At 39.0% G+C, this 16999-nt stretch overlaps 2 protein-coding genes and 1 non-coding gene across 4 annotated transcripts in view; 1 reads left to right on the top strand and 2 right to left on the bottom strand.

Moving 5' to 3' along the window:
* Nucleotides 1-662: 662 nt before the first annotated feature.
* LOC144198077 (UPF0450 protein C17orf58 homolog) lies at nt 663-4712 on the bottom strand. Its single transcript, XM_077718892.1, has 5 exons — nt 4602-4712; nt 3625-4248; nt 2596-2682; nt 2308-2499; nt 663-2038 (listed from the first exon to the last, which is right to left on the bottom strand). The coding sequence occupies exons 1-5, from the start codon at nt 4669-4671 to the stop codon at nt 1851-1853; spliced, it is 1161 nt and encodes a 386-aa protein (XP_077575018.1). The 5' UTR covers nt 4672-4712; the 3' UTR covers nt 663-1850.
* Nucleotides 4713-5730: 1018 nt separating this feature from the next.
* On the bottom strand, nt 5731-5803 carry trnar-ccg (transfer RNA arginine (anticodon CCG)). The gene has a single exon. It is a non-coding gene; the product is annotated as a tRNA-Arg (tRNA).
* A 957-nt stretch (nt 5804-6760) lies between these two features.
* The window catches only part of LOC144198075 (E3 ubiquitin-protein ligase SMURF2-like), a 31155-nt gene continuing 20916 nt past the window's right edge, over nt 6761-16999 (top strand). The window contains exons 1-3 of one of the 2 annotated variants that reach the window (XM_077718889.1): nt 6761-7186; nt 15918-15956; nt 16622-16730. In XM_077718889.1, coding sequence (XP_077575015.1) covers nt 7135-7186; nt 15918-15956; nt 16622-16730 — 200 coding nt within the window. In that variant the 5' untranslated portion in view covers nt 6761-7134. The remainder of the gene's footprint in view (nt 7187-15917; nt 15957-16621; nt 16731-16999) is intronic. The other variant, XM_077718888.1, reaches the window with a different exon arrangement.

The raw sequence follows: 16999 nt of genomic DNA, 5'->3' as shown, positions 1-16999 counted from the left end.
TGTTTTTCAGTGGTCCAGCTCCTAGTATCAGACATCAACCTGTAATGGAGTATTTTATATACTTATTCTGATGTTTCACCTAAAAACCTTTCGTTAGTGAATGCCCTCTTGTGTACTTGCCTTGCCTATGCTAAGACACAAACATAGTGTGACCAAAAACATAACCTAGGGGCTAAACAGACGAGCCAACAAACGAGGCAGTCAAAGTTCCTGAAAATTACATCTCACCCTCCTCCTTTTTTTTCCACTACTACATCCTCTGTGATGAGGAATGTCCTCCCACTGCGATGGTTGTCAAGATGTGCAGCGAGCTCCTGTTTCCTGCCCCCCAACCCCGTCAACAGCAGGCCCCCCAGCACTGATCCCAGATAGGTACTTATTCCACACCCTGGGAGCCAAGTTCACTACCAGCTGACAATTATTACCCGAGATCCAACAACAGTTTTCACATCCGACTAAGCACCAGAAGGTAGAAAACATTCTTAGTGGCATAGAAGGGTAGAAAATATTTTTATTAACTTCATGTATTTGTCATTCAGTATATATTATATGTAATAAACCTTAATCCTGTGCTCTCATTGTTTGGATCTGGCCAGAAAATGAGTTGGGAGAGCCGAAAGTGAAAAATCACGGCATAGAAATTGTGCTGGGTTGCCGGACAGACATCAACACTGCCGTGGAGCAAGGCACCAAAGATAAGGTAATATAAGGTCATCATGTGAATTTTTGGAATTAAACAAACTTCTTATGCTTTAAAACAAGGATGTTGTATGATTACTGTTCAATTTATTGTATGCCATCAAGTCCAGCTCCTCATTAACAACAACCACAATGTCATATTTGCATCCATAATCATCTAAAAGGCATTATACATAGATATAGAGTAGCGGACTAATACCAGAAGAAGGCAATCAAATTACTGCAGTGAGTTTAGTCTGAAAGTTTCCTTTAAGATGCGAGTCAAATGTTTCCTTTTTAAATGCTTCATGGACCAGCCATGAAGGAGGAAAGAGGTCAAATGGCATTTAAACATTTGTTATTTGGAGCTGATGAGCTCTATAATTCATGCCATGTAGTACAAATTTCTATTGGAAAGCACTCTGTTCAAGGGAAACATGACATGCAGCTCATTTTATTTATATTAGATGTTAGTTATGGTGGTCCATGGGAAAGTGAAGTAGTATCAGGAGTTTAAATGGTCACTTTACATTCTCCTTATGGAAAATGTTGTGTTCAATGAACCAAATGTGAATATTTTTGCATTGCGGAAGGAAGCTGAAGTACAGTAATCCCTCGAATATCGTGGATGTTGTCCCTTTAGAGGACTTGGACTAAAACTCCCATTAACCTGTTTTTCACGGTTTATATCAAACAGAGAGGAACTATTTTCACTGTGAGTACAATATTTAAAGTATTTACATTTATATATATACACACATATGTAGATAGTAATATATGACTGTCTTTTTATATGCTTATAGCTGTAATATCTAATAAATATACACTTTTTGATGATTGTACTTCAGTGTAGGTGCGAAAACATTTATTGTGGTAGTAATAATGGGGGTGATCCTACTTTGCGGTTTTTCGGTTATCTGATCTACATTAAACCGCAATATTCGAGGGATTACTGTATTATTGGAAAGCCCATATAAATATTTGGAGACTATGCAAACTCCGCGTTGGAAAAGTCAAGACTCAAGACCCATGATCTTTCAACTTTGAGGCAAATTTGCTAATGCTGTACTTAATCATGTTGCCTCATTCATCTGGTGTGAGCGGTTCCCATAAGATCAATGTCTTTTCCCTTTGTGAGTAATAGTGGGGGGGCAAGAATCCAGTTTTGGGCTTCACCGGCATTTGTTGCGGGTGGCTTCCAGGACCTTCTGGTGCTTTCGTTTGTTGAATCTTTTCACATAGTTGCTGCTCCTTAGGATACCGTCGCCTGGTTTGAGTCGGCCGCCAAGCAGGTTCGAGAGGTCGTTCGGAAGATGGCGCCTCCGGTAGTAGATTTGACCCATTACAATGTATCTCGTCCCTTCAGAAGATGAATGAATTAGACAATTGCCCAGACAATTATCCACTATAGTTTTCATAGTAGCTTAAGTACTAATTGAAGCTATATAGCTGGGATGGAGGCCAAATAGTAGATTTCATGAAATTATCTTTTAAAAGATTACTTTTATTTTAGATAAAGATCATGTTTGGTTTCTTGCACAGGGATAATAGAGGTGGAGTAAAATATATTTTTTATTTGTGCTACTTTGAACTTCAAAAAAGTGGAGATTTTATTCGAAACATACTTACCAAGTTTGATATCAGGACAGGGTTTGCTGCACTTGTAAGTGTCCAGAACTAAAAGGCGAACTTTGAAAAAGAAGCTGTCTGGGGTGGCATAGAGGCGACTGGACTTGTAGAAGCCGTCGCCGCTAACCATCAACGTGACCAGCCGAATCCCTTTACGCAGGACGTCAATATCGTGTACCACCCCGTTGACCGCTGGTTTGGAAGGAGATGAAAGTGGATAGTTTGTTATATACAGATTGGTCCGTGTGGTAGAGTTGAGGGAAAGTTACATGGATCATATTGACTTACCAAACTCGCTGTAACAGTAGTAATCCCTCTCATCTTTTTCCTTCCTGCACTCACCCATGCAAAAGGCATCATGTGTAAGGTCTGACTCTATGGAGAACAAATGATGCATTTGCATATGTATTATGGTAAATCATTGCATTCTAATACAGAGAGATGAATTAAATAAATATCACTGCTTTGATATTGCTAACTACATTATATTAAATAGCTTGACAAATATTCTAATCCAAAAACAATAACAGGACCAAGCTACTCTTCTTTGGACATTTTTTGGGGAAACTGACTTTTAATGGTTTAAATTGTGTTACGACACAATGAATGACTAAAAAGACCAATCAAATGATGTTAACATGTATTTTTATGTACAATAAGTACTGCAGAATTAATAATAATAATGTTGAGTTTTTAGAGTTAGTGGACAATTAATAATTTGGCTGGTTTTGGTTTAAGGTCAATGGGTCCTACTTCAATAAAAGGGCAATTTTTATAAATGCATTTTCCTTTTATGATAATTATTTGAAAAAAAAAACAGTGTGGGGTCCTGCAAGCGTCCTATGCAGACCTAGGGCAGACTGAGACGAACAACCATTCATGCTCACCCTCATACTTGGGAACAATTTAGAATGTTCAACCAACCTATTATGCATATTTTTGCACTATGCGAGAAAACTGGAGTATCCAGAGAAAACCAACTTAGGAACAGGGCAAACATGCAAACTCCACACCTGAATCTCAAAGCACTCTCTCACTTGCCTCGCTTCACACACATCATTTCAGGCGAATTCAAAGCACAGAGTGAACCTAAAGAATGTTTCGGCAAGGGATTTCGAACTCTAGTGCAATGTGACCCTCTTTAACTTTGAGCCCCTCAAGCCTCCAAAGTTCTCAACATGGCACTTTCAAACCTGATGATAATGTTACATATGTTATATAAAAATTTAAATCTATACTCCCCAAAGACAGTGAGCTGAAATCCTTCTGTTTCAGATCTTACATGGTCAAGTTCCAAGGACAGGAAACAACACTAACCTCGTCTGAGGATGTCAAATTGGTAGAAGAGGCTTGAGGAGCGCCGGTTAAAGTTGACGGGCGGTCGACTGTTGTTCCGCGGTGACCCCACATCGATACCGGATTGGTAAAGACTCGCTTTCCCCGGACGGTTCTCCTCCGGGTCCAGACGTCTGTTGGGAGGCTCTCGACGAGGAGAAGGTGCCGGAGCAGGCTGCGGCTGAGAAGCAATCTTGACTTTGGTGTTTGCGTGTACCTCCGCCTCGGCGGGTCGAAGAGGGGCAACGTCGGATTGTGCCGTGCGCTCGGCTGTCGTCGACCCCGTCTGAGATGGTTTGGGGAGCAGACCGGCTGATTCTCCTCTGGTTTTATCTGTGCTCAGGTCCAGAAGATGTTCGCTTTTAGGGCCACGCTTGCTCTTGTTGTGGGGACCGTGGTGGCGAGGGATGGGCGCCAGGTCGCTGTGCTTTGGCCACATGGCGGCGGGTAAAGGATGGAGAGAAAATTTGGATTCGCCCGTCCTGCTGCTCTTTTCTAGAAGTTCATTGATGGTCAGAGATGGCTCTTTTACCAACAGTCTGGTTTGGTTGCTTTGTGGGGGGTCCAGAAAACTGCTTGGAACTTTCTCAATCAGCGGATAAAATTCTGGAAGTACAATGTATTCACTTTTATATCACAATTAAAGAACATCTGCTTATTTACAGCATTACGGATGGATATTTACTGGATTTAGTGACTTTCCTGTTATGTTAAATAAAATAACATTTAGCCATTTCTGTCAGCTTGTGACCCAAATTTGAAATGTGGCTGCTTTTTGGAACCAAACTTGCTTACCTAACACCTAAACTAATCCAAACATAATTCACATTTCAACAATAAGGTGATGTAAAAAAAAAAAAAAAACTTCCAGACCCAAAGTCTCTAACCTAACTAATGGCTAAAATAGATACATTTTAAAGAATAAAATAGTGATGTTACAAGATAAAAAAAACTCTTACCATGAACATGATCCTGCGCCTTGTAAATAGGAAACACTAGGAAGAAAACAAACACATTAATCCTCATCATGATTGTTGAATGCTGCTTTTGTTAGGGACAGAAACCCAAGTTGTACTGCAGAGCCGATCCTCCACAGACTTTTATAAACACTGGGACGGGCCTCAGAGTCAGGTGGGACGTCCCAACACACACCCACACACACACACATACACACATTGTACAACACGAATGACACTCCTTACATTCAGTATAGCAAATCTAATGTCTGCAATAATGTGATTTATTCAACGTCAGTTTAATCCCTCCTAGTAGAAGTGACTATTAATGGCCATTAATGGTCATAAAGACCTAGCATCTACATTTAGACGACACATACACACCCAAAGTCTGAAATTCACAAATGTGGACAGCTTGTCGAACTGATAATAATAAATACCCATATAGATTTTAATGATTATTCAGTGTCCTTAAGTGTATATGATAAATAACTGATATATGATGATGATGATGATGATAATGACACATAACATTCCAAATGAAGAACTGCTTTTGATGTAGGATGAAATCTGAGTACCCGGAGAAAACCCATGCAAGCCGGGGTAGGATCTAAATCCAGGCTTGCATGGGTTTTCTGTGGGTACTCCGGTTTCCTCCCACATCCCCAAAACATGCTTTACTTCCACCTTGAGGCGGGAGTAATGAACTGCAGCAGTCAATTTTGTGATGTACTACATAAAACAAAAATTAACCTACGCAGACCACAATATATTTAATTTTATTACAGAATCTAATCAATTATTTTTTTAATATATGGGGGTATCAGATTTTCAGAGTCACCCAGATCCTTGCAAGTCTATGCGAGGGAGTGTTTTTTATTTTGTGCATTTTATTTCCTTAAGTTAAAGACTGCTGTTCTTAATGTATTAATAATCTAAAATTGTGAAAATGAATTGGCCTTAAGTGGGTGGTGATTTTAGCTTTGTGATGATTTTTAATGCTTATTAATGTCTGTATATATAGTCTTTTCGTCTTGAAAAGTATTGTGCCTTTGATTTAAAAAATATAAGTGGCATAACGTCACATCTAATCTGGGGATGGACCAGCATTGAGAATCAAGTCACACAAAAACGACCCAGATGGGACTCGAACCCACAATCCCCAGCTCCGGAGGCTGATGCCTTATCCATTAGGCCACTGGGTCGCCGCAGTGTTATTGAAGCCAGTTTATAAAATATAAACCTTTTCACACATGGCAGGGCAAATGGATGAGGTCAAACTTTGTGACTATAACGTGGGATGTAATTAGCATTTTTCCATACCATGTAGAAGGCAGTGTTTTTTTTTCTCGGTTTAAAACAAAGGAATGTTAACTTAATGCATTTTTTACCCACTAGGTTGCAGCAGACGCACTTAGTAGGTTTTATCCTTTCCTGTGTTTTCTGTCACGCAATAGTATTTTTGAATACATATAGTCAAATATTTTAATGTTTTCCCCGTGTCAAAGAGTGTATTTCTGTTTTATAAAGTATTTTATTCAATTCTCCTTTTGTTTATTCTTTTTTTATCAGTGGTATAGTTTTTAAAGAAAAAGAATTCATACAAAATAAAGATTATTCATACACATTTCCTATTATAATAATAATTTTCCTATTATAATAATAATTGATAAAGGGTGGATGTCTGCATGTGTGAAGATTGCATTTGTGGGCCAAATGACATATGATAAGATTGTGGCCTAAATACAATACAGAATTTGATTTTCACGTATGCGCACCTCAGACCTTTCTGTGAATTACTATTATGATCATCATTATCATCATCATCATCGTCATCATCCTCATCATCATCATCATCATCGTCATCATCCTCGTCATCATCATCATTATCATCATTATTATTATTGTCATCATTATTTTATTGCAAAAAACACAAATGGCTAAATGATATAAAACAATTTAGACAGGTTTCTCATGTTGTTTTCAGGCCAGATTTTAGAGCAAGCTTTTTCTGACGAACTGTTACTAAATTTAAACTTAAGATTTAATGAAAATGACATACACGTCAAAGTATTTTTTCCACCGAGAATAATATCTTGGCTTTGGTTTTATTTTGGCAATCTAAACCGGATATCTTTGTAACTTGGTACGCTTTATGTACTTGTATGTGTCGTGCACTTACTCCACTCACTCATCACGTAGCGCACCAGCACAGTAGACGCCAGTTTGGATGGAGGGCGAGCCGTTCACTTGATCTCTCTTTTTTTTAATATCCTTTAACATTTCAAGTTTTCCGTGGCATGCATGGTATTCAGGAGTGGTGCGACTTACTTTCTTTTTCACGCGATGATGAATATTTTCACGCGTGCACTCTTTCGTGACACTGTGTTGTTAACATGCGCGGGCCAGTGATGTGCTATGGTGACACAAGAAGCTAATGCGACGCTAACAAGGGGGACTGACTTGCGAGACACCTTTTAAACACGGAAGCCAATGTATCACAAGATCGGTTGATAAGCAACACCGAGGAGGGGGGATGTCGAACCAAGGAGTTCGGAGGAATGGCCCAGTAAAGCTGCGGTTGACAGGTAAGTGAATTTAAACCCCTCTTCCCCTGCCTTCCCCCTTTTCCTGCACGATTTGGAATTGTTAGCATGCTAGCCAGTATAGCTTCCATCTGCTGGTCCTCAGCTGGCGCGCGTGGCACAAGCAAATTGTCATCTTTTCTTCTTTTAGTCAATAGATCTCTTCTTTTAAGTCTACTCCATCAATGCTAGGCTGTCAACGTGCAAATGTTTCAAAATGAAGGGTTTGATCTCTAAAATATCCATTGAATCAATCGCTAGTTTTGTTGCAAAGGTCCATGCAGACACTATCAGGAAGTATTGAATAGATATTTTGTTTATTGATGTCCTGACGTGGATCAAAATGTATGCTTTTTAAATCAGCTACGTATTTTGTCATTTAGAGGACGAAAGGAATTCCAGATCTGACTGACAAAAGTTTTATTTTTCCACCTTGACACAAGGTCTTAAGTGTTGACATGTGTATAATTGTTTTTCTTGAAATCCTGCTATTTTCATTTAATATGTAATTTGATGTAATAGCTCATTTGATGGCTTTAATGGCAACGAATGTCCAATCCATTTTGAATGGGAGTCATCCTTGCAAGGATTGTTTGATTGCTCCCTGGCCCTTTGTCAAATTGGATTGCACGTCTACTTTTGGAGAATGCATTTAATTTTTTTTCAATCCCAAACTGCAAACTATTGTTTACTACAATGCATTCTGACCTCAGAGTTCAAATACACATGTAACATGTGCTTTGTATCATTGTTTGTCTCTGCCTTTCTATTTCCTATTTTAAATGTATTTGTATTTACCACATTGGCCCGAATATAAGACGACCCTGATTATATATTATCGTGCCTGGTTCAAATCATGCAAAAAACTGTCTATGACATCCTAATGTCTGAAAATGTAAATATGCATGTATTGTTTTTATAAGTTGCAGGCAATTCTTCGGGTTTACCATGGCGACCCCTGAGGGGAGCCACAAGTCCACCAACAACCAATGATGCAATTATCAACGCAGGCCAAGTGATCATTTATGTGTGAAAATTTTAATGCATGTCGCACTGGAGTATAAAACTAGATCCCTTAGAATACAGCACAAGCCTCTTTCCATGGAGATGCTCCTCCTTTCCAGTTTTTGCAGTGTTTTCTTAACATGACTCAGCTTAATGAAGCCTTTAACCATATGCCATATGTCAAAAATAGGTGTGTGCCTCTCCTGTCACTCTCGTTTAAGTTTATACAAACACATGGATACCTAATGTTGTGGTCAAAATGCATGTGCTGGTGGGACACAGTTGCTGTTACCGTCTGGATCAGATGGACTCCCACTGGCTCTGTCTACAAATGCATCCCTAAGTTTAGCATAAACATAAATGTCGCCCGTTCTGTACTTCACATGAATGACAGGTCCTGACGATTTACTACTCACTGAGTGCACTACAACAAGGTGAAGTAATAAGATCTCCACACTTTAAGACTGTCTTTTTAGTGCCCCCGCTTCCTCCAGATGGAGAATGGTTTTAAATAGTTTTCAGTAGTCTTAAGGTGGAATCCCAGGAATGTGAAACCTCGGAAAGGAAATGTGAGTCTTGCCGGTCATAGACTCATCCTCTGTCTGTCTTTCACTTGAAAGGATGTCTGTGTAGACCCCAAACACCCCCCCCCCCCCCCCACATTCAGATCCTGCAAATTTGCAGGATGTAAAAGACACCATTTATCCGCCTTTTAGTCATGCGAATTTCAGAATAACAAGAATATATATTTATGAATGTGTGTGTATGGATATATGTATATGTATGGATCATGTCGCTCACTGGCAATGCTGCAAGGAGGAGAGTACTGTATACCAGTGTTTGCCAACCACTGTGCTGTGAGTGATGGTCAGGTTTGTTGTAAGAATTTACAAGGATTCATAAATTGTAATTTTCCCAGAGAAAAATTGTAATGCTATGGGGTTAAAATTGAACTATGTTGAGATTCCTATTGAAATTGGATGAACATTACATCATAGATTGTTCTATTACAAGATTCAAATCGTAAAATGTTGCTTTTAAGGGCATCAACTGTTGGCAAAGTAAAGTTTGTGTCAGCACAACATTGCTTTTCAAGCCATATTAGGATATTTAAAAAATATTGAGAGTAAAAATCATTAAATTATGAGATTAGAAACGTTACATTATGTGAACCAAAAGTTGTTCGGGTCTGTAGAGATCAACTTTTGGTGACATTAGGTCGGTATACACATTTTGGAATAGTTTTGGGGGTTTATATGATTCCTGATGATAAAACCTGGACGAGACTGACTTTATATTGTCAATTTGTGCAATATAGTTTTAAATTAAAAGATTTTCAGCCTGTGGTGTGCCTTGAGAATTTTTCAATGCAAAAATTGTGCTGGGAAACACTTATGTATACTATATAGAGTACTTAGTTGTTGGTTGTTGAAGCTGTCCATAGGTATTATCTGCTTTTCCGTTTACTTTTGAACTTGGTGGCATTGGTGTACTTCTGGGCAGGAAAATGGAAAGACTGAACACCTTAATGTTGCGTAACAAGCTCAAACCGGAGAGTAGAGGTGGGCTTAAGCATGCCGTATGCTTTAAACTTTCCAAGTACAGGAGGAGGATTTTCCTACTGCGTGTGTTAAAGAAATTTCCCTTGTTACATTTATTTCAGGTAGAGTTACACTGGCTGCAAAGGTTCTGATAGGTTCACCAATAGGCATTCCCAAATATAGGCATTCCCTTCATGAATGAGAAGAGAAGTTCACCTTCTATGCTCTTAGTTTTAACCAAACTTTTACATTTGTCTGTTTGTTAATGAAACAGAGTTGTCTGTTTGTCTGGACATGAAATTATTACCTGATTTTTGTAGTATTTTTGTAGCATTTTGACCACAATCTTGCCTCATTCAAACCGAATCTCTTCCAGACAGACAACTCATTTAGTGTGTCTCCAGTTCAGTGTATCTTTTGAGTGTTTATCTGTACTAATCTAATATTTGTGTTTCTTGAGCTTTTGTTTTGTTTTTTCAACACATTATTGGTTACTCTTGAGGAGTCATCTAAGGTCTTGAATTACATTTCAAAGATGTACTTTTAAAGAGCAGATTTTCCTGAAAATGATAGTAAATACAAATAGCTTCTCCCTGTTTTATGCTGTGTTTGTTCAGTGGTTGCAATAAACCAGGTGAAGGTCTTGAGGGATAACTCTCGCCTTCCTTTCTTCTGCTACTGTTTCTGTGGTCAGACAGCTCACTGTCGTGTGTGTGCGTGTGTCTGGTAGACCATTCAGAATGAATACTTCACGAACACACAGGCACTCAAATTGCATCCTCTTTAGTGTGAGGCTGTTTCCAGTTTCAGTGTGGGCGAAGACAAACTGAGACCAAAGTCAAGATTTTTTTTAATCCTCAAGACAATCCTCACCACAACAAAGTTCCATTTGTTCTTTCCAATCATCTCTTTGCAATAATTACTATTAATCTTTAGTTTATCAATAGTGTCGTCATCAGAAAATAGTGCTTCAACTAAATTTACCTTAAGTCAAGTCTTTGTACAGTTTTTATCTCAATCTGTTGGGACTATTTTCTCTGTCTAAATGATAAATTATATTGACACTGTGCATAGCTTCCGTTTGATTTACACCGAATGTGTTAGTGGTGATCCAATAGTGTTGTTTGTGGGGGTGGGCCACATAGAAAAGAGTGACATATGGACAAACATATGCTCACATTCAGGCCCGTAAGTGTAGAAAATAAATTACTCTATTCACAAAGCCACATATAGTAGTACTACAACATTTTTCATTTCTATTATTAAAAAAAAATAGACATTTGAACAGTTCCAATGCTATTGCACACTGTAATAAAGCATTGAACCTCACATTTTTGGATGACATCCTACAACATTTACATTGCTCGTAGTGTGTTGTTTTTGGGTCGGACCGACACCGTTTCCCTCTGTCTGACCCAGTGGATGCCACCCCTTCACGGGCTGGCTCTAACATCCGCCCACGGCGTGCAAACCTCAGTTTCGGCAGTCATCAGCCATTATCAACTCCCCCCAATTCACGAAATTGATCCCAATCTATCAGCATACTGCATTAATTTGATATTTTTGCCACCCACTACTCCACTGTATGGCTATCTCCCCTTTCTCTCTTCTTTCCTGTGACACATTTTAAATCTATTTCTGTTTTAATCATTTAGCCACCTACTCCATAATCATGACAATTATCCTCTTTGCTACAGTGATCCTTTACTCTGTGTACCATGACCACCCACTCCCCATGTTAAAAGGTTGATGGGCTGTTTTCCTCGTCACAGTCGCAGCACTCATCTTACTTTGACTGTGGCTCATCCTTCTCTTGTTTGCATTGCTATTCCCTACAGACACCATGACCAAATTTTATCCTTATTTCCATATAGAAAGAATCGGGCAGACTCGCACGTGTCATGACAGATGGCTATTAACGGGCAGAAGGTTTGAGACCCTCTTTGTAATGATGTAGCCTTCTATCGTAAAGGCTATACAATTTCAGTTGTATACTTTAGTGCCTGCAGCCATTCTCTTCAATGTTATATCCTGTCTTTCTATACTGCAAGAATGTTATGACTGTCAAATTTCCTTGGCGCAAATGATCCTCTCCACTGCGCGTCTTCCTTCCTTCTCCCCAGCCGTCTGCGTTCCACAGATTTTGCGTCCCGAGATAAACATCGCTCTCCCCTCTTCGCATTCCGACCTTGCTCACTGTAGATTTTCTCCCAGAGATGGCTTTTTTGTTGGTAGCCATCTTGTTTTCATTGTCAACGTCATGACTAAGGTTTGCTGAAAATTACTCCAGCGTGTTGTCATCTCAAGGATAACAGTAGACTGTTGGCCTCAGAAGGAATGACACAATTGGAATCTTGAGTATTTATTAGGCTGGAGAAACATGTTTAATTGGTGCTGGCAGGCGTTGCTTGTGAGTTTATGGTATCTTATTTTTTAGTCACATGGCTTTACACTTCAGTGTTGTGACTGTTTGCAGTTATAAGCTTAAACAATTTGGTCACATAGCTTTCTGGGCTTGACATTTTGCCAGCACGTATTGCCCATGTGTTGTACAAGGTAAGCAAGCCCGCCAGGCAGGCGTGAGGGAGGGAGAAGGAAGTGTTTTGTTATACATTTGAACAATGCTGTGAATGAGACAGCACTGTGCTTTAGAAAATAAAAGCCTGAAGGTGACACACATGCACCTTTATTTTTCACCAATGCCTTAAAGAATGAATGAGTTTTGTTTTTGTCTAGACTCAAGTAATCGCTTGTTTTATACGCCTGATCAAATTTTTTTATATTTAGTGGAATGCTGAAAGCTGTAAAGACGTAATCTTTTGTAAGATGTAACCTAGAACTGGAAATAAGGGTCTTTCTTTAAAGTATAACTTTACAATTACACCGCTTGGATCGGGGTCTGGGACTAAGTTGTTTATGAACTTAATTTGGTCTCACTCCAATGTTAATGCTTGCTACAGAGGAACATTTGTCCTTAGGAAAATAGGACTGTTCAATATTTGGGATGAATCAAGTTTGCGGTCAGGCTTGGCACTCACAATAATAGAATTTCTCACATTTTGCAGACTGCTTGAGATGCATTTAATTGAGCTCTGCTAGGTTGGATTAATTAACACATTCTTCCCTTTGAACATTTTTCCTATCTCGCTATCTGTTAGCTGTTTTTAAGAGACGGTTGTCTATAAAAAATGTTCCAATATCAAGTATTGTTGTGTTTGACGGCTCTACTGAGACTGTTCAAAGGCAGCCACTAAAATGCACTTCACATGTCTATAAGCACTAATGATGTCTAAATACAGTAAATGGCAGCATTTTGTTTCATAATATTATTCTTGCCAGTTCCAGGACCAAAGACATGAATGTGTTTTCTTTCAGACCAGAATTATTCCCAGCCAGCAACTTGTTTCTTCTGTAATACGTGTCAGGCCGGCATGTACTTGTAGTGCTGCCAGGGAAATAATTGAACAAATGGACTAAGAATGGTTGTATTTGACCATGGAGTTGCCTTGGTACGATCACGCAATTGTCTACTGGAGTGAGTGACCTCAAACACTCTGTCCAGGGCAGAGAAGCTAGCGACATATCATGTACCCGCAGTTCAAGAGGCTTCATGTGCACTGGTGGTGCAGTATAGTATATACATAAAAAAAACAGTGTTTTTAGGCTGACACGCAGGCAGTTGAATAACATACTTTCCCTTCCTTTCTGAATGACCCCAGCCCCCTTTTGTAATGCTCTGCCATCATATGTGGAAAACTGCCATCGATCTCAGTTACTTGATCTATTAATCTGTGGTCAGGTTCCAAAGAGAGCACCCTGTGGGCTTTGAATGTAATTTATCTTATCCACTTGCCTCTATTTCCCAAATAAATGGCGTGACTGAGAGCAGTTATTGTAAATGCTGACATTGGATACTCCCTTGAGAAAACAAGTGGGAATCCCTCGACGCCACTCTTTCATTTTTCTGTTTGCCAACCCTCACCTTTTGACTAGAGCAAATGCGGACCTTCACTCTGACCTTTGTCTTCAGACAGAGACGTTACAACCCTCCCCACCACACTAACGGCTGCCTTTTGTTGTCAGAGGCACCCTGCGTATATTCCACAAAGATTGTAGTAGAGTACAATGGTTATGGTCCTACTCAATATGGCATACATTAGGTTATACCCTATTGGGGGTGCATCTTTTTTATTGAAAGTGAAAAGATGTTTAAATAATGACCAGAATCACAAAATGAGAAATGGGAATGCAATAAAAGTATAGAGTATCGGCTATCAATGTCTTTGACCTTTCAGACAATAATAAAATCTATTTTTTTCCTTGCAAAGTGAAATTTGATGAATAGGATGACTCATTAACAAATAACCCAACCCCCACTCAAACATGGCGGTTTAAATTTTACACAACCAACATTTAACAACAATCTTGACAGGTGACAAAAAATGCATATAAGCTATCTGGCAAATGACTTGATTGTCAATGCCAATGGCTCTTGCTTAAACTGGATCTGAATTTGATTTTCTTTGATTTGCATTTTGAGATCTTGGATATAATTATCAGTAGCGATGCTGCTTAGTTGTTGTTGGTGAAACAACTTTATGAACTTTGGTGATGTTCCATGGACAGAGATGTGTTTCCATCCATTCCAGGGCTTCATGATCATTACCACAGTTGCAGTTGACCTCTTTTTCCAAATAGAATTAGGAGGACTCTGGTCCTTTGCCAGCATTGGCTTAACATGGCCTTCATATGGGCAGAAATTTGGGCCGTCAGAATATGAATTGCTGAACTTGATCAATTGTTTGTTTAATGTTTAATTTAATAGTTGGAATAATTGCATTGAAAAATGGCTCTGAATGATAAATTCAAACCCATAACTGGCTATATTTCAGGTACATATAGTTTATGACATTTGATGAGAAGCGGGGTTGTTATGCGATGTTAGTCATAAATCGTCTGCTACTAATAACCTGGATAGAAGGAAATTCAGATGGAAATAAAGTGATGCAATTTAACTCCGGGCTGAACGACCCATTTAAACATAAAAGATCGTTTTTGTCGTTCATAAATGTCGCGCCAAGACTGTAGGCCCCCGTCTGTGTACAACATGGTGTCTGCTTGTCCCACAGGAAGTAGTCCTGGCGGCCTGAGACTTGGCCTGCGCCCATGCAGTCGGCTTTGGCAATGTCATTTCTCCTGACAAGCTGATGGTTAGCTTTCACCCATGCCGACTGGGCCCAGCCAGCGTAATTTGATTTGCGTTCAGACGTGTTCACATGTCTCCCACATCCGTTGCAGTGTGATTCTGTCAGATTCTTTTTAACTGTGTCATTTAGGGCATTGTCAAGATTTCCTCATTGCAGCAGTGTAATCATGGGTTTGCGCCTCAAGCCTGTAATTTTTTTTTTTTTTAAGACCTGTTCCTCTCCGCTATAGTACAGCTAATGTCACTATGTGACATCTCCACCAAGGGACATTTTTGTGGTTTTGATTGTTTAACGTCAAAGCAACAATATGTAATAATGATGTGCATATCGTTTTGTTTGATGGTTTACTCAGACGTGCACATTTGACATAATATGGACATTTGCATATCTTTGTAACATACTTTACGCAGGGGCTGGTTTATCTTTTTTGCGCTGAGAAAAATTTTGGAGGGTCCTTTTCCTTGCCGAGAACACATAAAATAAAAATGACAATTTGAGAGAAAGAAGCAGTGAGGTTTTTGGATGTTGTTTATATGTATGGTGTTTTTTTGCATTTGTAAATGCTTTTCAATTCACAAATCTTTTCATATTATTTTATTCCTTTCTTTTTTGGGGGAAATTGTCCTGCTAGAGTTGCTTTCTCATTTACTATCTCTATGTCCTGGGGACTGTGTTAAATGTGTCAATACTTACAAAAAAATCCAAATTACAAAACCACTTAGTAGATGAACCACCGTTTTAGTTTTCAATGGACACTCTAGTTGAAAACTTTGCTGGCAGACATAGTGCGAAAAGTGATTGACACCTGATCCACTGGTAGAACCGTGATCTCGGGCTGAAAATAATTTCATCTACAATCAGGCAGTGTTGGGAACATTGTCTGGGAACCACTGCTGTGACCTATTATGACAAAGCGGCAAGCACTGATATGGTTTCTTTGTATATTTATACTTTTGTCTTGTCTTTCTTCTTCTCTTGCAGTTCTGTGTGCAAAGAACCTGGCAAAAAAAGACTTCTTCCGTAAGTAAAACAAATTTTGATGTGTTGCTATTTTTGTCCTGCATATCCCTGGTGTATTTGAGTGGGTCTTGTTGGAGAAGGCAAGGGGCTCGATGTTTTGAAGTTTTACTAAATTGAGTCACTTTGAAACTGTTTTTCTTTGTAAGGAATACATATTTTCTTTTCTTTTTAGTACTACTACTGCCAGTATTCTGAATTAGATTTTGTCTTTAGTTGAATTTCACATTCTGCTTTTACGACCAGACATATATACGAAGTAGTACAAATTTGTCATGTTTTAAAAGGAGCTTCAGCCTTATATTAAAACGACTTTGATACGAGCAAATGACTCTTTGACAGCGATCTTACACCATTACTGACAACTGTTGATTAATGACTACTGCTATAAATTGGGCCCTTCTCAAATTTCTACTCAAATGTCATCTGGTGGGACTTCTTGATCTATGTAGTAGTTTTAAGGATTATGACCCATTCATTTAGTTAAACTTGTATATCTGAGTCAAAGTGAATGTTGGGTTCAATTGTTTGTCAGAATCGCTTTTACAACTTTTGGAGTACTTGTTGTATGTACACTTATTCAAGTAAATCTTCATTTGGGGAAAGGTAGATTTGTTTTTTTCTAGATTTTTTTTAATAATATATATATATTTTTTCCCACTTTACAGGTTTACCTGATCCCTTTGCCAAAGTAGTGGTGGATGGTTCTGGCCAGTGCCACTCCACCGATACAGTGAGAAATACATTGGACCCAAAATGGAATCAACATTACGATCTGTAAGTAGACCTAAATGCAACTTGTATGTACTTTATAAGGGCTCACTGTTTAGATCAATTACCTTTTTAAGTTGTGGGTTTCTTTAATATTTGCTGACATGTAAGCCGATGAGTCCCAAGGACCAGGGACAGTGCTCTCTATTGGCTATGTCTGTGGCCTCGGGGCATTTTGAGCTAAGGTTAATACAAGTCTTCCACATCCTCCGCCCTGTCCCGACTAAACTAAAACTACGGATCCAGTCTATTTTCGGCTCTGTCAAACTCCAGCT

This window comes from Stigmatopora nigra, chromosome 6 (assembly GCF_051989575.1).
Source record: "Stigmatopora nigra isolate UIUO_SnigA chromosome 6, RoL_Snig_1.1, whole genome shotgun sequence".
Taxonomy (NCBI): Eukaryota; Metazoa; Chordata; class Actinopteri; order Syngnathiformes; family Syngnathidae; genus Stigmatopora; species Stigmatopora nigra.
Note: the sequence above shows the minus strand (reverse complement) of the source record. Positions and strands in the feature narration are given on the sequence as shown.